General features: G+C 33.1%; 1 protein-coding gene across 1 annotated transcript; it reads right to left on the bottom strand.

Moving 5' to 3' along the window:
• Positions 1 to 327: 327 nt before the first annotated feature.
• On the bottom strand, positions 328 to 22,321 carry LOC126006036 (amine sulfotransferase-like). The gene is made up of 7 exons (XM_049771369.1): positions 22,266 to 22,321; positions 18,710 to 18,858; positions 17,552 to 17,760; positions 4,003 to 4,129; positions 3,079 to 3,173; positions 2,048 to 2,234; positions 328 to 627 (listed from the first exon to the last, which is right to left on the bottom strand). The coding sequence occupies exons 2-7, from the start codon at positions 18,846 to 18,848 to the stop codon at positions 506 to 508; spliced, it is 879 nt and encodes a 292-aa protein (XP_049627326.1). The 5' UTR covers positions 18,849 to 18,858; positions 22,266 to 22,321; the 3' UTR covers positions 328 to 505.
• Between the last annotated feature and the right edge of the window lie 214 nt (positions 22,322 to 22,535).

Here is a 22,535-nt window from a genome sequence, read left to right as displayed (position 1 = left end):
TATAGTGATACAATTATTTTATCTCACTGATGTAAAATATAATAGCAAACAAAGGGAAAAATGTAACAACAAAGAAGGCACTTCCAAAATTTATGGAAAGTTTCCCAACATTCATCATTATTTTACATAATTGTACAACATCTTTTTGGGAGGAGGCAGTCACACCCAGCAGCACTCAGGGGTTACTCCTGACTCTACGCTCAGAAGTCACTCCTGACAGGCTCAGGGGACCATCTGGGATGCCGGGATTCGCTCCACCATCCTTCTGCATGCAAGGCAAGCACCCTATCTCCATGCTATCTCTTCGGCCCCAATAATTATACATCTTAAAAGTACTTTCAATTTTAGTTTTATTGACAATCAAATTGGTGATAACAAATCTATGTAATGATTATTCATTTTGCTGATCAATTTTTATGAGAAATTTTTATGATAAGCACAATTGATAATATATATGAAAATATGTTCTGTGATAGTAGATTTTTATGATTCTCTTTCATTAAACCTACTGCTCATTTATATCCCAGATGAACTTCAAGGGGATATCTTTCATATTCATTTGGAATATCTTATCAAATCTTTCACTTTGATTCACAGTGAAATGATTTTTCCAGTCACCAATGGTACCTAATGTAAAAAAAAAGGTATGTTACACGGTTGAGAAAACATATTTCTCAAGACAAAAATTTACCCAAGATCCTTTACTCTCTTTCTAACAAAATATAGTAGCTGTTCATTGCCAATTAGGCTTAATAATTCATTTTCCTCAGATATATATGTCAACTTCTTTATTTCTTTTTTTTTTTTTTTTGGTTTTTTTTTGGGTCACGCCCGGCGGTGCTCAGGGGTTACTCCTGGCTGTCTGCTCAGAAATAGCTCCTGGCAGGCACGGGGGACCATATGGGACACCGGGATTCGAACCAACCACCTTTGGTCCTGGATTGGCTGCTTGCAAGGCAAACGCCGCTGTGCTATCTCTCCGGGCCCAACTTCTTTATTTCTTAAAGTACAAAAGCTACCATCCAATTATTACCTTACTTTAGAGAAAAATGTATATAAATTGAAATATTTAAAATGCATTTACTAAATTCCATGCAAGGTACATGACATGATAATATGGCTGGAACATAAAATAACTTGTACCAATGCATGCAATTAAGTAATATTTTTAAATACAATGAATTAAGTATTCCTTCAATTGTGTTATTTTATACATATTCTAATATTTTGAAGTTTTAAAACTGTGTAAACAAGAAAACAAATATAAAAGCAATAAATTTGTTCAAGGTAGTTTCCAGAATTTTTTTTTACTGCAGATATACAGGGAAAAGGAATTCATGACATATAGGGTTCATGAAATAATTGAAGATTTGGTTATGATTTAGGAAATTATAATATTGTATTAAATTCATTATAACTTTTAATGTAGAAATGTCATGAATGAGATACAGTAATTTTTTCTCCTATAACAAATTTAATGTACATAAGTATATTTTAATTTTTAACGCAATTGAGGTAATATAGTTTGAATGTTTATGATAATGCAATTATTACATGTCGAAGTACAAGACTCTTTTCCTCTGAACTTATGTCAAGTTTACTATAGTTTATAAAATATATTTGAGATAAAACTGTAAATTACATTTAAAATAAAACTAAAACATAACTTTAAAAGTAATATTAAATACTATAAGAGAATAAAGAATTAGTTCAAAGTGTCCCAATCTTCTGATTTTAAATATTTTTAAGTAAGACTTGCAGGCATATTTTAAAATATAAGATCCTGTAGAGGATAAGGAAAGAAAGAAAGTGCTATAATTTTAGATTCTTTAATCAATTTTTCAGTAAATAGTGTTGTTTCTTAGAAAAACAGTTTGGAGCATTTGAGATCTTTGATTTTCTGTAAAGGTCTAAATTGTCATACTTGGAGAAGTATATGGAAATATATTTTCTTTCTTTCTTTCTCTATATATTATTATTTAATCCTAGTCATTAAAATTCAAGAGAACTTTCAACACCTATGCTTCTTTAAATCACTGTGTATTACCTTTGCGCAGGAAACGTCCATGGTTGTTTTTTACCCCAACTTCATTTTTGAGTATATCGTTATAATTTGCTCGTGGATCAGATCTCATGTTCTTAAATGTAGCTTGATTCACAACAGCATCTATGTCACCTTCACTGAGTTCTTTCCCAAGAAACTTGCAGATTTTTTGCACAGCACTTCTAAGGTCCTAAAAGAGGTTTGCATATAAAGACATAGTAATTTTATAAAGCGTGCATGAGATGCATGTTAAAAACTTTATTACATTTTGTAAAGCACACTTCACCTATTCTGAGTCTAAAGTTTAAGAAAAGTTAATTGTATTCCCATTTTCTCTAGAAAGGCATGTATTTTAGTTGTCAGCTTTATTAGAGCTTCAAATTAAATTTATGAATATAGCATAGTTTTTATTTATTGACTCTTTTTTTTTTTGTTTTTTTGGGCCACATCCGGTGACACTCAGGGGTTCCTCCTGGATATGCATTTAGAAATCGCTCATGGCAACGTAGAGAAAAGAACCCAGGTCCATCCTGGGTCAGCTGCCTGTAAAGCAATATCGTGCCGGCCTCTTATTGACCCATTTTTTCCCCAAACTTCTAAATTATCTTTTTTAAAGATAATGTACAACATGATGGGAAATGTAAATTATACTGCCTATATTTATTGATGTTAAAATTTAATAATAGAATAAGTAAAACTCAATTTTTGTTATATATTAACATTATAATAGGATAACTAAAATTCTATTTCATAACTTACAAAGGGGTGATATTTAGGAAAGCCTGTATAATTAGAAAATAACTCAAGTTAAAAATGATTTTAAGCTCAAAAGACTAGAGCTTTTTGCTTTGCAGAGGTTGACTCAAGACAGATTTGGATTCAATCCCTGGAATCTCCTATGGTTCCCTCAAGCCAGGGGCTACTTCTGAGTGCAGAACCAGGAGTAACCCCTAAGTGCCACTGATATTGACCCCACAACCAAAATGGTAAAAAAAAATTTTTTTAAAGTAAATAAAATAAAATATTTATCTTACCTTCTTCATCTCCTCATATGACATGAACAAAATATTAAATTGATGTCTGTGTTCATACCAGCCTTTGATGTGATCAAACCAAAGGCTTCCATAAACTGTATAGAAAATAATAAGTAGCAAGTTAAGTTTGTTGAACTTTTTTAGCTGCAACCTCTCCTTTTTCTAAAGAAACATCCATAACCTGACAACTGAGTTTCTTTTCAAATGAATATTGGTGTTAAGCATTACATAACTTAACTAAAAACTATCTCTGTTACCCTACTCCATTGGTATGAGGGCAGTGGAAAAAATAATTTCAAAGAACAAAATATTGGGTTAACACTATCCCTTTTATAGGAATAAGTAATATTATTTTTCCTGCTTCCACCATGAAAACACATCATTCTACCCTTTTATTTAAAATCTGTGATGAAATTTAGTTAGCCATAATGAAATATAACTGAAAATTTGCTTCTAAATGAGTAAAATCTTCAGTTCTACAATCCACAAACCTCATACATAGTTATACACTATTATTTTCTCTGTTTTAAAGTTAAAATAACTTTAAATAACTGTATGAGTCCTGCAAAGATCCCGACAGTAAAAAAGATACAATAATCCTAAAAATAGGTATGCACAAATATATGCACCTTCTTTTGGAACTAACTAGTTAGAATGACTAGATCACTGAAATTTCTGTTATGTCCACTCAAAATGCTACTTCAATAGCCCATGACTGGCAACTTTTAGGCATTCGCCAAAGTGGTTCTGATGAAAAAAAAAATCACTTGGTTGAAGGAGAAAGTGTCATAACACAATAACATAAAATAATAATAACATCTGAATCTCTATAATGAATCTCTAGCCCACTTATTAAGCTTTCCACCTTCCAAAATATTTACAATGTTTGCAAATAAACTCTGACTAATAAATAAATTCAGTTACCTTTTCCATCTAGAAAAATATCAATGAAATTATCCAAATTTTCATGTGTTTCAATTGTTGCCACCAAATTTGAAAAATGAAAAAATGAGGTGATAACATCCTTAGGATTTCTGTAGATATAGACAATCTGCAGGATAAATAAGAGATACTGTAATATTTCTTGACTGCATTCAGTTTCTTAAACACAAATAATATCATGATATCAATATATAAAAATTTTATTTCATGAATAAAATTTAAATATTCGGGCCCGGAGAGATAGCACAGTGTTGTTTGCCTTGCAAGCAGCCAATCCAGGACCTAAGGTGGTTGGTTCAAATCCCGGTGTCCCATATGGTCCCCCGTGCCTGCCAGAAGCTATTTCTGAGCAGACAGCCAGGAGAAACCCTTGAGCATCACCGGGTGTGGCCCAAAAACAAAACAAGAAAAAAAAAATTTAAATATTCAAGATTTTGTGCAATTTCAAAAAAATGGGTCAAATAGTAAAACAAATCTTTTCACATGTGCAAGAACATAGGATAAAATTCTAAATGTGAAATTTTACATGAATTTTATTGACATAAATTATTTTGCATAGTGTGTATATTTTCCTATGAGCCTTAAATGATATTTAATATACAGTCAAAGTTTCATTGGTAAGTAGTGACAAAGAGTAAAACCACGTCAAAATTTTTTGTTTGTTTGTTTGTTTGTTTTTTGGGTTACACTTGACTGCGCTCAGAAATCACTCCTGACAGGCACAAGGGACCATATGGGTTTCAGGTATTCGAACCACCTTTGGTCCTGGGTTGGCCGCTTGCATGGCAAATGCCTACCACTATGCTATCTCTCCAGCTCCAAAGATATTTTGTTAGTTTGTTTGTTTGTTTGTTTGGGGCCACACCTGGTGACTCTCAGGGGTTAGTCCTGGCCATGCATTCAGAAATTGCTCCTGGCTTGGGGAACCATATGGGATGCCGGGGGTCGAAGCCAGGTCTATCCTGGGTCAACTGCATGCAAGACAAATGCCCGACCGCTGTGCTATCGCCAGCTCTACTTCAAAGATACTTTTGAAGGCCTCAAGAGACAGTACAATTTTTAGAGCTTTTGCCTTGCACATGGCAAACTTTGGGCTTAATTCTAACCTTAACAATGTTCTACACTGCTATCAAGTAATATTAACCCAGTATTAATCCAGCTGTGAACAGATGAAATCCCTTTACATGATAAATCCTGACAGCACACCTGTATAAAGATTTTGTTCCTCAGAAATTAGCATTATAAACATGCATTTCAATGAGGCCAGTGACGTGCTGGCTATCTTCATAGTTGTAATCTCTATGGTTCCAGAACCCCTGCCAGAAGTGATCCCTGAATATAAGGACTATTTAGTAGGCCCTGAGCAGTTATGTGTGGCCCATATACAAATATAAAAAAATTTAAATAATTATTTTTAGTGAAAATACATGAAAATAAGTCTATACTTATTTACAAATGATTAAGGGTTTAAATATGTAAATATAACTTTTATATTACTACTATTTTCCTAGTCTTGGTAAAGTATTTAACAATCAAAAAATTTATATAACTAAATTATACTTTCTATTTGATTTTGTCAAATTGATGGTACTCATAAAAGAAAGCTATATGTACAAGAACAACACATAACTAGTAATAGATTGCTATCAGAATATGTATATAAAACACTTCCAATAAGAAATAAGGGATTTTACTAAAGCCACAAAAATTGTATTGAATATGCCAATATGGCTTCACCTGAACTGTATGTCACATCTCCCTTGCTTCCTTACAATGCTTTTCTACCCAACTCTCAAATCAAAATCATGCAAAATTTAATATGTCTACACAATAACTTCACCATTTGGCCCCAGTTAATCTAAGTTTAAATGATTTTGATCGTGTCTCAAATATTTCCACAATTACCTGCTATGCATATGTATTATTATTGGCCTGCATAAAAATGAAATAGCATATTATGACACAGAGATGGTGAGAATAATAAATTATAAAGAATAATAATTTGCTGCATTATAAATAAGTTCATATTGCAGATGCTTGGTAATATGAAGCTCAAATAACAGTACCCACAAATCTTTAAGGAAAAAAAAGTAAAAGAATTCACATGAAAGAGAAGACAGGGATACTACTATAGACAAATCATTGAGCAAATAAAGCTTCAAGCCTCATCAAGGTGGAACTTAAATAGAAAAACAACCTATGAAAAACATAGCATAAAAGAGAATGTTATTAAGAAGACTCTGGTTTAAAATTATATGCACCCACATCCTGGACACCTGAAGAGTATTAGCTAAAGAGACCCAAATAAAAACACACCAAAGCACATCCTAGTCACAAAGGTGAAAAACAATTATAAGATCCTTAAAGCCTCAAGATCAAGAAACAAATGGCATATAAAGGAGCATTTTTAAGATGTTCAGCAAATTGGGGCCGGAGAGATAGCACAGCAGTAAGGTGTTTGCTTTGCCAGCAGCAGATCTAGGACAGATGGTGGTTTGAATCCAGGCATCCCATATGGTCCCTGGGCTCACCAGGAGCAACTTTTGAGTACAGAGCCAGGATTAACCCATGAGCACCACTGAGTGTGACCCAAAAACCAAACCCCCCCCCAAAAAAATAGATTTTCAGAAAATTGATCACAAGCTATCCTCCAGGCATGAAACCAGTGCTGGAATATAGTGAAAAAAACAAAAACAAAAACAAAAACAGAATGAGTTGAATGTCTTACTAAGTATATTTCACCAACACAGACAGACCTCATTCAGATTTGAAGGAATAATACAAAGCTTCACAGATAAACAACAGCTCATAAATTTATTGACACAAAACCAACTGCAAAAGAAAATCTTATTGGGTTACATTAAGGCAATACAAAACCCACAAACACATCAAAATCTACCGAAATTGGCACAAAATTGTATAACATTATTTTCTCAAAGTCAGTGAATTAAATGCATCAGTTAAAAACAAGGAGTGCCATAATAGATCATAACTTGAATTCACCATTGTACTGCCTGCAAGGAATGTATTTAAATAGAAAAAATTCAGACAAAAATCAAAGTTTGATAGTTTTTTAATAAAAAAAAAAAAAAAAAAAAAAAAAAACTCTGTCCAAAAAGCTGGGATGGCAGCTAATATCAGAGAACATAGATTTTAGTGTCGAAAGGTTCTGAGTTGGTTATGGTCATTTCTTAATAATCAAGGGATATATATATCAGGGAAAAAAATACTCCTAAGTATATATGTCTCAAAGAGGTGGAAGTAAAATACTTAAAACAACTGCTAATGGATTTAAAGAAAGACACCAATAGATATGCCTCAGTAGTTGGAGACTTTAACCCAACTCTTTCACCTCTTAATAGGCCAACCAGGCAAAAATTCAAAAAGGGTATAATGGCTTCTTTGAAGGAAAATATAAAAAGAGGGGGCTGGAGAGATAGCATGGAGGTAAGGCATTTGCCTTGCATGCAGAAGGTCAGTGGTTCGAATCCTGGCATTCTATGTGGTCCCCAGGGCCTGCCTGGAGCGATTTCTGAGCATAGTGCCAAGAGTAACCCCCGAGTACTGCCAGATTGTGACCCAAAAGCCAAAAAAAATTTAAAAAAATAAAAATAAATAAAAAGAGGGGCTTCAAAGATTTGGATAGAGCTTTTCATCCCCTAAAATTCAAATACACATTCTTCTCCAATGCATATGGGACATTCTCCAAGATAAACTAAAGGCTAGTCACAACACATACCTTTATTAAATCAAGAAAATGAATTTTTGTCTACTATATTCTCAGACCATAAAACACTAAAATAGAAGTGAATTACAAACAGAACTGTAGAAAAAGTTTAACACTGGAAAATAATAAGCTCACTCCTAAGCCATTCTTTTTTATGTCAGAGAGGAAAAATAAATTCCTGAAAACAAATGAGAAAGAGGAAACAAATTATGAGAATTTGCAGAAAACAGCAAAAGTGGTGTTTAGATGATGATTCATAGCTTTGCAGTTATTTATAACAAAGAAAGATAGGGCTTTCATAAATAATTAATGTCAAAGTTTAAGTCATTAGAACATGACCAAAAAATGAGCTGAAAATAGAGAGATGAAGTAAATAAGAAAACATAGAGCAGAAATTAATGAACTTGAAAATTTCCAAAAATCAATAAAATCAAGAATTTATTCTATCAAAACAAAAATAAGAATGAAAAACTAATAGCTAGACTTACAAATAAAAGGAAAGAGAAACTTAAACAGGATCCGGAATTAAAAGATAGATATTACTAAGGTACTATATATATATATATATATATATATATATACAGATAGTAAAGATATACAAAAGTTAATTAGAAATTAATTTGAGAATATTTATGCCATAGATCCAGAGAACTTTGAAGAAGTTGATAAATTTTTTGACTCATATGAACTCTCAAAATTGAATTAAGTTATTCTGGAATACCTGCAATAACCTATCACAATTAAAGAAGTTAAATAGAAATAAAAAGGCTTCCCCAAAATAAAATAATACCCCCCTATATATTCTCTAGTAAATTCTTTCAAAGCTTTAAGGACCTATTGCCAATCATTTTCAGACTCTTCTAAGAAATAATAAAACATAAACACTTTCATAATATCAAAAAGAGACATAAATATAAAAGTAAATTACATTAACATCCTACAAATACAAAGATTTTAAGCAAAATATTTGTAAATAAAATCAAACAATGCATCAAGAAGGTCATACCATACCAAATACAATTCTCCCAGAGATACAATGATGGTTTAAAGGATACAAGTCATTCAATATAATATACATATAAGTTGACATATATAATATGTGCATAAACATATAATAGAAATTATAAAATTCTTATGAGTATACCAATAGCTCTCAGTGGTCCTCAAATATTTTTAAACAGAGTTCCAGTTCATTGTCCCTCAGACTTTAGAGGCCTGTACTATAGTAAAACAAAAACTATGAACATATTCCCATGCACAGTGCATATATCTTATTTGAAGTAAAGAAACAAAATGGGAACTAATACAATATGTGACTCATGGGCTGTAGTTTAAGGACCACTGATAGAGAAATTATTTGACAAGTTCTAGCAACATTCATGACAAAAACTCTCAAAATGGTCAGAATAAAAGGAGTTTTCCTTGTTATCAAAGCCATTAACCAGACATACATGGTAAACATTATACTCAATTGGAAAAAGTAAAATCTATCCCATTAAATTCTGGCACCAAAAAAAAGTGGCCCACTCTGACACTTCTATTCAATATAGTGCCTGAAGTACTTGCCATCAATTTAGGCTAAAAAAATATATCAATGGCATTCATATAAGAAGGGAATAAATCAAGCTCTCACTGCAGATGAGTTAAATCTATATTTAGAAAATTCTTAAAACTTTTCTAAATAGCTTCTTAAAACAATAGATTTGCATAGTAAAATAACAAACAGCATAATTAAGGAGCAAAAAATCATAGTTTTCTATATAAAAAATGAAAAAGAAGAAAAATTAAAAAGCAATCCCAAAATTTGTGTTGTTGATGTTGAGTATCTTTGCATCTGTGTTCATCAGGGATATTGGTCTGTAATTTTCTTTTTTGGTAGCATCTCTGTCTGGTTTGGGGATCAAGGTGATGTTTGCTTCATGAAAGCTATTTGGAAATGTTCCCATTTTTTCGATTTTATGAAGTCTTGCCAGGAAGCAATCCCAAAATTTTTATCAAATAAATATTTATGATTAGTAAACTCCTCATTTAATGCAAAGTAAAAAAATTAATAAAGAAATAAAATAAAATATCAAAATGTATAATATAGAAAAATGACTAGGATTAAAATGTATATACAAATTTTATAGGACAAATTGAGAACAAATGATATTATAAAAATATATCTGTTTTGAAGCTTTGCAGTTTTATACTTGGATTAAACAAGAATATTCATTATGGAATTACTGTTTTAAAAAAGCATTCTTAACAATCAATGTTTGCCAATTTAAAAATAAAAAAAAATTGAAATTAACTGAGAAAAGTGACAACTGGAATTAAACTGTTCTGTGGCTTAACATTACTCTATTTAAAGAGCCCTACCACAATGCATAAAAAGCAGCACTATACTATAAGGGTCACAATGAGAAAACAAAGCAGAATATCACCAACATTGATACTGAAGATGCTAATTCTAAAGACCCAACTAATATCAGCAATCTATATAAACTCTCTAATGTGAACATTAGAAAAGAAATGTTAGGTCTGTTCAAAGGTCACAGGGAAACCATGAAATGGACTCAAATAGGATGTGAAAGTATAAATGGAAAAGCTTCAAACAGAAATAGTAGGGCTGAAAAAACATAGTAGGTAAAATGGAAACCTCACTGGAAACCTTACCAGCAGACTAACAGCTTCTGAGGACAAAATCAGTGAAAATGAAAGATGAGCTGCATAATACTTCCATTTGGCAAAAGAAATGGAAGAGTCTTAAAATAAATGAACAAAACATAGAAATATCTTCAAAATAAGTGACAGACAAGAATGGACATTTGAATAAATTTAAAAAGAATAACAAAAGAATAATTGGTGTTCCAGAGGGCCAGCAAGTAAACTCCTATGAAAAAGCAGCAGTAATAGTCATCATCACTGAGAAATTCCCCTAGCTGAAGACTGCTTGCACCACATCCTGGACTCCTGAAAGTACCAGCTAAGAGATTCAAATATAACCACCCATAGGTACATTCTAGTAACAATGATAAAAAACAAAGGTAGAAATAGAATACAGAAGATCAGAAAGGGAAACTATATACAAAGAAACATCTTTAATATTTATCACAATTTATCACAAGCAACCTTAAGGACCCAAAGGCAGTGGTGGGATAGAGTGACAAAATTCAATGCAACACATTATTCCACAAGAATACCACACTCAGATAAATCTTAATGTATATTTAAAGGAGGAATATACAGCTTCATGGATAAAGAACAGTTCAGAATCTTCACAGACTCAAAAACAATTTTAAAGAAAGAGCTGAAGGGTCTATTTTTTTTTTTTTGGTTTTTGGACCACACCCATTGATGCTCAGGGGTTACTCCTGGCTAAGTGCTCAGAAATTACCCCTCGCTTGGGGGGACCATATGGGACGCCGGGGGATTGAACCGTGGTCCTTCCTTGGCTAGCACTTGCAAGGCAGACACCTTACCTCTAGCACCACCTCACCAACCCCGATAAGGGTCTATTTTAAGGCAAGATAGACCTCAGAAATATAACAAAGTTCTACAAAAGGATAGCACAAAATACCTTGGCAATAGTCTTTCTCAATGTTATTGTACTAAATACACCAAGTAGAGAGACAGATTGTGGCAAAATGATCCCAAAATTGAATTGAACATTTTGCTTGTAGCAAGAAAAACATTTGAATAGTTGGGGCAAACATGGACTCAAAATCAAAGTTTGGAGGACAGGGGCTGAAGAGATAGCATGGAAGTAAGGCATTTGCCTTGCATGCAGGGGTCGGTGGTTCGAATCCCCGCATCCCATATGGTCACCCAAACCTGCCAGGAGTGATTTCTGAGCATAGAGTCAGGAGTACCTGTTGAGCGCTGCAGGATGTGACCCCCCCCCCAAAGAAAAAGTTGGAGGACGATCAAGCATAAAACTCCCTTAAAAAACAGGAATTCAAAAAAACAAAACAAAACAAAACAAAACAAAAACAGGGTTCAAGGGCCGAGCAGTGGCACAGTGGCAGGATGTTTGCTTTGCACACGACTGACCTAGAACGGGTCAGTCCTCCAGTGTCCCATACGGTTCCCCAAGCCAGGAGCAATTTCTGACAGCAGAGCCAGGAGTAACTCCTGAGCATCATAAGGTGTGCCCCCCCAAAAAAACAGGGGCTCATATATTTGATCCCAACCTAAGATTTGGCACAGTTTTCTACACTAGCAGGAGTAATCTAACTCTTCCTGGGGGAGGCCCTAATGCCTCCCTGACACCAATTTGCTCCAGTGTAGGTTTATATAACACCCTGCTGCTGAGAAAATAGCAACAACTTGCTCTAAGGGCAGGTTTCCCTACTTCACCACATAATGGTTATATAAAATCAGAAGATGTTCTGTGAAACCCTTGCTTCAACTTAGATCTCACAAAAACCAAGATCTCTAATTACACAAGACTGACTGCATCAATTGAGTCTGTGTAGAACTTTTCCTTCGACCATAAAGAAAGACCTTGGCCAGAGCCTTTAGTTGGTCTCAGGACAGTATGTTTCATGGATAGAGACACGCTGCTTCTTTTAGGACCATAATTTCCTTTTAATTTAACAACTTTCACTGCACCTATAAAAAGAAACTGCCACACTCGCCCCCATTTTTTAAATTTTAATCATATATTCTCCTGACTCACAGAATCTTGAAACTTGAATCACTTTATTTTACCTCATATTTCTAATTGAGAGAAGAAAAAAATGTTGGAGCCCATGGGCCAAGAAGTCTTAGGTACATTGTGTAGGAAAAAATGGTCAGAACTAAATACTCAAGGCAAAATCAATGATAATAAAATCAAGAGACCCAAACCATAACAAGCTAAGTACAAAATTGAGCTGTTACACTAGTAACCAGTAGCCTAAGTGTTGACATGTGAAATGCATGCTGGGAACTCTGGTGAAGGATGTTCAACAACAGTTGAACAGCCCTAATTCACTGCCACTATATGTCTTAAATGCAACTATAAAGACTTGTAATTCAAAATGGTATCTATAAAATATTAAACCAAAACTGAGGTAGCCATACTAATATCAAGTGACAGAGACTTTAGGTTTAAAAATGTTATGAGACAAATATAGGCATTTTTTTATAATTAATGGATGTCTACACAAGGAAATACTCATACTCCAATATGTATCCAATAAGGAACTAGCAATTTGCAAAAAATAATGGTTAATAGTTTTAAAGAAAGACATTAATAACAGTACAATAAGAGTGGAAGATCTCAACACCACTCTGTCACCTCTTGTTAGATCAACCAAACTTATAAAGGTCTTAGAAGGTTGAAATATAGGAGTAGTTTAGTATATTTACATACAAGGCTATTTATCTCAGAAATCAAGATACATATTCTTTTCTAATGTTCTGGAACATTCTCAAGAAGAGACCACATGCTGAATCATAAAACATACCTTCCCAATATTAAGAAAATATAAATTGTATTACCTACCTTCCCAAACTATGATGCCCTGGAAATAGAAGTAAATTACAAAAAGATACAAATAAAATACTTCAACACCTGAAATTAAATAGCTCACTATTGAATAAGTGGGAAAGAGAATAAATCAAAGAGGAAATAAAAAGATTTATAAAAACAAATAAGAATGAAAACATAAGTTAACAGAATGTGGAACATAACAAAACAGTATTAAAAGGAAAAGAGATTTTGCAAGCATTCATCAAAAAGGAGGATCATCACAAATAAATTAATGGTATGGCTTTAAAAATGAAATGGAGCTTACAAGTGATTAAAATATAAGCAGGAGTTAGGAAGTCATAAAACTTAGAGGAGAAATTAATGAACTGAATATTCAAAAGATCAATGAAAGCAAAGTTAATTATTTGAAAAATAAACAAGATCAATAAACCATGAACAAGATTCACAAAGAAAGAAAGAAAAAGAGAAACTTAAAAAATTGAACCAGTAGGAGCTGGTAGTATGGGATGCACTCTGGGAACATTGGTGGAGGGAGTCAACATTGGTGGTTGGATTGGCTCTGATTCATTGTATGTCTTGTATGTCTGAAACAAAACTCTGAAGGACTTTGTAAATCACAATGATTTCTATAAAATTAAATTTAAAAAATGATAAATGAAGATAGGAATGTTACTACATATACTATAGAAATCAAGAGAGCAAAGATTACGTTAAGAAACTTTATAGCACAAAACCTGGAAGAAATGTATAAATTCTTAGACTCCTACAACCTCCCAAGTCTGAACCAGGATTATCTAGAAAACCTAAACAGATTTGTCATGGTCCTGGAAATTGAAATGGTAATCAGAAGATTTCCCAAAAATAAAAGATCAAGCCCATATGTATTCACTAATGCATACTTTCCTACTTTTAGAGAATCTACTGTCAATATTTTAAAGGCTCTTCCAGGAAATTGAAGAAACAGAAACATTCTCAAATAGTTTCTTTAAACTATCATCATAGAGAGACAACAACAAGAACAACAAAAGAATTAAGTGCCAATATCCCTGATGAAAACAAATGCGAAGATCCTTAAGAAAATACTAGTAAATACAGTACAACAACTCATGAATACATTTATACACTATGTACAAAATAATTTATTCCAGTTATGCAAGGATGGTTTAACATACACAAGTCAGTCAAAAAGTACAAGTCAATCAAAATAATATACTATATAAATAAAAGGAAAAATAAAAGCCATATGATCACAGCACATGAAAAGGTACATGAAAAAATGCCCCACCTCTCTAGTCATTGAGCAGATGCAAATTAAAGCAACAATGAGGTATTATCTCACATCACAGAAATTGGCACAAATAACAAAGAGTAAGAACAACCAGAGTAGTTGTGGATGAAGGGAGAAAGGTACTCTCATTCACTGCTGGTGGGAATGTAGCTTTTTTAGAAAACAAAAATGGATATTCTTCAAACAACTGGAAAGTCAGCTTTCATATGATCCAGCAATACCACTCCAAGGGTTATAGCCTAGAAACACTAAAACACCATGCAGAAAACACCTTTGCATTTCTATGTTTATTGCAGTACTATTTACAATATCAATAATCTGGAAACCATCCAAGTGCCTAAGAATAGATGAGTAGCTAAAGAAACTGGTACATCTACACAGCTATTAGGAAAAATGAAGTCATGAAATTTTCTTATAAATGAATGGCTATGAAGATTATTATTCTGAATGAATTGAATCAGAGATATATCAAGAGATATAGAATAATCTCACACATTTTGGGGGTATAAGAAAAATAATAATAGGTTAATAAACCCAGAGATAGTAGAGATGAGGATCAGGAGGACCATTCCATGAAAGAAAGATAGTCACAAAGAGTAGTAAATGCAGTTAGGTAGTGAATGGTCCATGGTGATAGTAATGATTGGAAAGGATCACACTGGCAAGAAAAACTGTGCTGAAGAGATAAAGTGGTGTATACGGTTCACCTTAATTAGCAGTAGTACAAATTACAGTATCAACAAAAAAAAGAGAGAGAGATGTAAAATGTCTGCCCAGTGGCAGGCAGAAGATGATAAACGGGAGGGATATTGTGGCCATTAGTGGAGGTAAATGTGCACTGTATTGCCAATGATTGTCTAAAACAAAATAGAGGGAGAGAGAGAGAGAGAGAGAGAGAGAGAGAGAGAGAGAGAGAGAGAGAGAGAGAGAGAGAAGAAAAATGTATGCTCAGGCACAGAAAAAGAATAGGCATCAGGGATGGTGAGAGGAAAATTGGGAGCACCTGTGAAGTTTGTTGTACATTGTATGACTATAACTCAATCATGAACAATTTTATCTGTAAAAGAAAAGAATGTATTATGAACAAACCTCATAACTACAGTGTCTAAGTAAGAACTATAATAAAATTAACATATTTTCATAAAAATTAATAAGAAAAGTCACCAAAAATCTAGCTGTATGCACCAGGTATAAATAATCGATAAATAGAATGAATGCCATTAAATTTGTTTGGGTTTTATTTATTCCAAGATTATAATAAAAATGTTGGTTATCATTTAAATTTAGAATTAATCTATTTTCTACTAGGGCTTTTCAGCAAACAATTGAAGTGAAAAATAAAGAAAACTTCAAGGTGGGGCCAGAGCTATAGATCAGAAGTAGGGCATTTGCTTGCCTTGCATGCAGACAATCCAGGAAGGACCCAGTTCAATCCCCAGTATCGCATATGGTCCCCAGAGCCAGCCAGGAGTGATTTCTGAGTGCAGAGCCAGGAATAATTCCTGTGTGCTGCCAGGTGTGGCCCCCAAAGCCCCCAAAAAAAGTAAACTTCAAAAAAAAATAGAGATTAGAAACTTATCTGCATATGTGTTTCTGAAGTCAATTTCAAATAAAGAAAACTAAGAAAAATGTCAAAAAAATTAAAGTTAATACTAGAAGGTTAATATCTATCACCATAAATATATTTTCTATAGATTTCAACTATAGAAATAGAAAACATGTTCTAGGTATTTGGAAACCATAGAGAGATACTGTGCTTTTGTTTTCTGTCTCTTATTTTGAAGAGTCACACACAAAAATACTCAGGGGATATTTCTGGTTCAGCATTCAGGAATCACTACCCCTGAGTTGTTGCATGCAATATCTGTTTATCTCCATTATATGCTATGCTCTTGTCAAATAACACAAAATTATATTTCAAATAAGTAATACTGTATTGACTATAATTTGTAACTTAAGCATAAGTATGACTATATAACTATTATATATGATCATTTAGAGACAGCTTGAGAAAATTGCATAATCATTACAGTGGGGAAAGTGTTTTTCCAGCATAAAACAGGGACAAAATATATGAAGAGAAGATTGATATACTGAAATTCAAAACAACATAGTAAAAACAGTTTTGAAATATGAATTCTACTTAATCTTCACAATTAAAAGATACTTTGATAAAATATCTGTCCCACTAAAATGCTTCTAAAATAAAAAACACAAAAGAATAGTAAAGAATAGCTAGAGAAAATGAATAGAAAATATAAACATTAATTAAAAGTTTTAGAAATATGCAAATATATAAAAATTACATTCAAGTTTATTAAAATTTAATGATATGCAAATTGTTAATAATTTCAATAATTGGAAAGCATATAAAAATAAGCTTATATGTATTCAATGTATGATAAATTGTTAGATCATGAAAGCAAGTAGATAATTCCCAAGAGCACATTACTAAATCTTTGGAAACTTTGAAAAGTCTATTTTAGTGAAACATTTCACCAGGAACAAATATAAAATATTACTGTTCCTTTCTTAACTATGCTATCCACCACTACTCCTTAAATATATTTATATTTATATCATACAATGCTACTAAAACATTTCAAATAATATTTTATTGGCTAAACTAAAAGAAACTTTGTTATGCAACTTGTGATTACAAAGCAAAATGGAGTGTGTGGTAAGAACTGTGCGTGATTAGAATATGTATTTACTTAAAATTCATATATATCTTATTTAAATACATTTGGGGTCTCCTAAGTGATGAGAAGGAGGCCAAGGGCCCATTCAAGAAAATATCGACCCACAGGTTACCAGTTTAATGAGGAACCTGAGTATATAGAGTTGTTTTATGTTCAGGGACTTCTAAGACTACTATATTAATCCTGGAGAAGTGTGAAACAAGATACTCTTACTATGTCTCTAGTTCATAATATATACGAGGGAATTATAGACATTGGAATAGTCACTTTAAAGAGCTTTGGATGAGTCCAAATGGAAAAAAAGACACTGGCAGATAATTTTGTTTGTATCCAGAGCAATTTCAATGACATACTTTTGCTTTTTTGTTCTTGAGACCATTGGGTACTATATAATATGGTAGATGGGAAGCGAATAGGCGAGGTGATGGTCTTTGGATATAGTCCATATGACGAATGTTGTACTCTAGGAAGGGGGCTCGGTCAATTGTGTCCATATTTTGAGTTTGTGTACGGGCATCCTCATAATAAATCAAGCTCAATATCTGCTGAGTCCAGATAGTACCTGTAAAAACAAGTTATCTTTTCTCAAATCTCATATATTTTAAATTTTATTTTATTTTATTGAATCCATTCTAATCTACAAAGACCTTCATAATTGAATACAGTGAATCAGGGTCATTCTCACCACCAGTGTCAACCTCCCTCCACCAATATTCCCAGAGTGTATCCTATACCACACCTTTTCCCCCTGGCCTGCCAATATAACAGGCCCATTTAAGTTTAGATGGTTAATTTTTATGCTTCTTGTGAGTTAATTTTTAATATTTATTTACTTACTTTTGATGAAGCAATAAAGTTTTTATTCAAATTTATTTTGAAAGATTCAAGGTGAGACATATAATTACATGTTCTAGAGAGAACAGAGACTTCTTTAGAGTAGAAACAGCCAGCAAAAAACAGAGACAACCAAGATATTTGTTCAAGGGAGAAAACTGGTATCAAGGGCAAGCCTCTGAGTTAATTTTTAATGATAAGTGTCAATATGAAATTACACTACTTAGGCATTTTAAGCTTTTAATTTATTGCATGCATTTTGTAGACCTAAGAATGTTTGTAAGCTTACTAGTAACTTACATTAAAATTGAAAATAATAAAATAAAATTTTATTTTCTCTTTGGAGAATCATTGTTCTCTAATTCCTTTACAGATACTCATACTAATTCTTCTACTTTTTAATTTCCTATATTTATTCTAATTTCCCTTTTTCTACAGTTCTATGGGGTTTTATTCTATTTACATTTCTTTAGGTATCCTCAGCTTCTGATTTTTTCTTAATTGGAAATATAGGCAAATTAAGAGTTCAAGTCCCAATTCATATTTAATATTTTAATCTCTACCTGGTGAACAAAAACAATACAGAAAATACATTCTTAAAATTCATGAGTATAGTTCATATTTATTACCAGGGCTGAGGGGGGCTTCTAATACATTGTCTCAAACTCCAAGCTTACCAGATTTGGGGTATGTAATTATGAAGACATCATCATCTCTAATTTCAAAATCCTCAATATCGTCTAATCTTTCAGCATCAACCATAGCACGTATAAGGTTGTATCCTTTAAATTTCAGTAAATATGTATCAGTATCCATAATTATTCACCTATAAGTAAAAAGAAAGTTCTTTTCATATACTTAGAACTTCTTGAACTGAGTGTTATAAATGAAAACTACATTTATGCTTGGTATTTATTGCCATACATTATTTATAAAAACAATGTAGAGGTATTATTAATACTTTGTTAACAAAGGAGAACCTAAAATAATTGGAAACTAAAACAATTTCTTTGGGTGGGAACACACCCAGTGATGCTCATGAATTACTCCTGGCTAAGCGCTCAAAAATTGCTCCTGGCTTGGGGGACCATATGGGACACCAGGGGATAGAACCATGGTCCATCGTGGGTCAGTAACATGCAAAGCAAATGCCCTACCGCTGTGCCACCACTCTGGCCCCTAAAACAACTTCTATAACACCTGAAGAGTGTTAAGGGAGATAATATCATAAGTCAAATGAAAAAATTAAGATGGCCGGGGGGTTCAGAAATTGATCCCAGTTCTTTTATTAGCAGATGACAAGTTTTGCTTCAATTTGATCGATACCCTTGATTTTGATTTTAAATAGCTAGATCATAAGGTTTCTGACTAGTTTACAGGTTTACTCTTATACTATTTTGCAATAAAATATGTAGGAAATAATTTAAGAGATGTCTTTTTCTTCCCTTTCAGTTTTCTGTATTTTCTTCTTTCTTCCATTTTTCTTTTCTTTTTTCCTCCTCCTTCATCATTTTCTTCTTCCAGCTCTCATTTATTTCCTTTTTCCTTCCCTTCTATGCTTTTTCTCTTTCCCCTCTTTCTCTTCTGTTCACTATTTTTCTCCCTTTCCTTTCTATTTTTCTTTCTCTTTTTATTATTTTTTCTTTCATTTTCACTTTATTTTAAAACTAAACTTGTTCTCAGAAAGACACTTCTTAAGTTTTGAAATGTGATTCAACAAATAATAGGGCAAAATCTGCCTGAGATATAATTTGCTATAATTTCTAAATGTTAACCTCATATGAATGGTTCCATGACAGTGTATAGTAACTATTATATTTTATTCGATTTTTTTTTGTTCAGAATTCTATAATTAAAAAGAGAAAACAAAGTATCCATCCTGGATAAGCCGCATGAAAGGCAAATGCCCTACAGCTGCACTATCAGTCTGGCCCAGTAATTCAAATTTTAGAAGTAACGGATCAGATCTGCCTGAGAATTTTGCTTTTGATTATAAAACAACTAAGTCTCAAATTAAGAATAATAATAGGTTACAGCATCTTATATTACAGTAAATCATTTAAAATATTAAACATTTAAGTCACTTGATAAAACACTCACTTGATAACAAAGTCTTGGGCTTTGTTTGTTTGTTTTGGTTTTTGGTTTTTGGGTCACACCCAATGGTGCTGCTGTAACCAGTTACTGCTGGCTCTGAACTCAGAAATTGCTCCTGACAGGCATGGGGAACCATACAGGGATGCCGGATTCGAGCCACCATCCATCCTGGTTCAGCTACTTGCAAGGCAAACACCCTAAGTCTGTGCTATCTCTTCAACCACATGCAAAGTAAAATTTTTTGGGTTTTTTTTTGGGGGGGGGGGGTTACACCTGACTGTGCTCAGGGGTTACTCCTGGCTATCTGCTCAGAAATAGCTCCTGGCAGGCATGGGGGACCATATGGAATGCCGGAATTTGAACCACCTTAGGTCCTAGGTTGGCCATTTGCAAGGAAAACGCCCCACTGCTGTGCTATTTCTCCAGTCCCGCAAAGTAAAGTTTTATTTGAGAGTTTATGACAACACATTTTTTTAGTAAGGATTCATTTTTCTAAATAATAAACATGTATAGAATCAAAAGTTATGGCTAATATGATCCAGAATTTAATATGATCTACCTAATAATCCTACCACACCCAAAATGTTTATGCAACTCAAATAAAGTTATTGATTTTAATAAATACTTTATCTTAGATTCTGGAGTAGAGTTTTTAGAATTTTACTTGAATTTATTGAAAGAATCTACTTAAGAACCAACCAACAGTAAAAAGTTTTCTCACTAGCAGTCAAATCTAAGTTACAATCTAGTTAGAACTAAGGAGAGAATGAATTTCTGATAAATCATCAAAAATAGTGAATAGAAGTAGATAGGGAGCAATTCTGGCAATGAAATTATGAGTCTTTTAGAAAAACTTGGAGAACTAGGGTTTTAGAAAAAATTATGAGATAAAATTCATAACATGCTCTTATGAAAAAGTCTGAAGGCAAAGATAGACTTACTTATGGTGACATACCATCTGATACCTCACATTCCCCAAATCACCAATTCCAGACACTGGATGCTTAGAAGAAAGAGAACCAAGCAACTCACACTATCTGAACATAGCTGAAGAGTACCTTTTTGTAATGTGTATATCTGTCCTGTTTAGTCTCACAAGAGAGTTATAAAGCTGAAGCATTTTATATTTTTCCTACATAAAATCTTTATTTAAGCACCATGATTGTAGTTGGATTTTAGTCATACACAGAACACCCCTTTACTAATGCACTTGTGCAATATTCCCACCACCAATGCTCCCCCTTACCTCCTTCCCAACCCCTTCAAAAACAAGAGAAGGATATAGTGAAAATAGATCTATGCGAAATCTTGGTAGTGATGTTTCATGCAGTCTGATGACCAAAGGTAAAAATTTATTTTGAGTATGAGGTAAATGTGATAACCACTCCACTACTAAAATGCAGTAGGAAACTTGCCACAAAGGAGAGTATAATTAGAGCAGAGAAGAGACCACTATGAAAATAATAGATAGAAAGGATCATATGACCTGGATTCTGAAAGGAGACAAAATGATGTGTTTGATATCCTTACAGTAATCATATTGCAAACATCATTATTTAGAAGGTAAAAATGAAAGACTGTGAAAAAGAATGAGCAAGAGAATGCTGTCTGCCATAAAGGCAGGCAAGAAAGGGCAGAAAAAGGCTAAGAGGCAAACCAAAAACATTGGTGTGGAGAAATGTGCATGGTAAAAGGATGGCTGTTAGACATTGTCTGACTGAAACTAAATTGGGAACAACTTTGTAATTATAACTCATAGTGATTCAATTAAAATTTATTTTAGAAAAAGAAAACAAATCCTCTTTTAAAATAATGGATATTTTGGGTCATTTCTTGCTGCTTTTTGGGGAAAGGGGGCTCTAAGTGGTGCTGAGGAAGCCTGAAGTCACTAACCAGTAATTCTCAGCCAATTCAGAACTGACACTGTGATGTGTGGGGAACTCTGTGGTGCTAGATTCAAGCACCAAGCTAGGCATCTACTCTAACCAATTTGCTACCTGCCAGCCCACTATTTACACTTTTGCTGAGTTTGAGGGAAAAAATAAGCAAGAAACACAGAATATTGAAGAAAAAGAAGTCATGTTGTATGCTGAGAATGACTTTAATGGCAGAATGTGTCTACCCTCTATTACTCACAGTTTGAAGATCTGTTGAAGCAAAATCCACTTCTGAAATAATTTTTAAGATGTTGGAAATGGACGTATGCAGAGATATATAAACTCTATTCAGAGTTTTCTTGGCCAATGAGAAATGTTTGATGCAGTCAGCAGGTATCTCAATTTGGATGAACACATTGAGCAAAATTTTGTTGACATTTGGAAAAGCTTATCAGCTATGAAATCAAAAGCAATGGAATAAAAACTTGTAGTTAGACCAAGAACTGCAAGTAATTTTTGGTCTTGTTAC

The sequence above is a fragment of the Suncus etruscus genome, chromosome 4, assembly GCF_024139225.1.
Source record: "Suncus etruscus isolate mSunEtr1 chromosome 4, mSunEtr1.pri.cur, whole genome shotgun sequence".
Lineage (NCBI taxonomy): Eukaryota > Metazoa > Chordata > Mammalia > Eulipotyphla > Soricidae > Suncus > Suncus etruscus.
This window is presented reverse-complemented; position numbering and strand designations above follow the sequence as displayed.

What these genes read in the sequence shown, in the direction of transcription:
- LOC126006036 (XM_049771369.1), bottom strand. Translation starts at nt 18,848, where the DNA reads ATGGATACTGATACATATTTACTGAAATTTAAAGGATACAACCTTATA. An exon ending in TATTTTTCTAGATGGAAAAG is followed by an intron (nt 3,174 to 4,002) that starts GTAACTGAATTT and finishes TTTTCTATACAG; the next exon opens with TTTATGGAAGCCTTTGGTTT. An exon ending in CATATGAGGAGATGAAGAAG is followed by an intron (nt 2,235 to 3,078) that starts GTAAGATAAATA and finishes AACCTCTTTTAG; the next exon opens with GACCTTAGAAGTGCTGTGCA.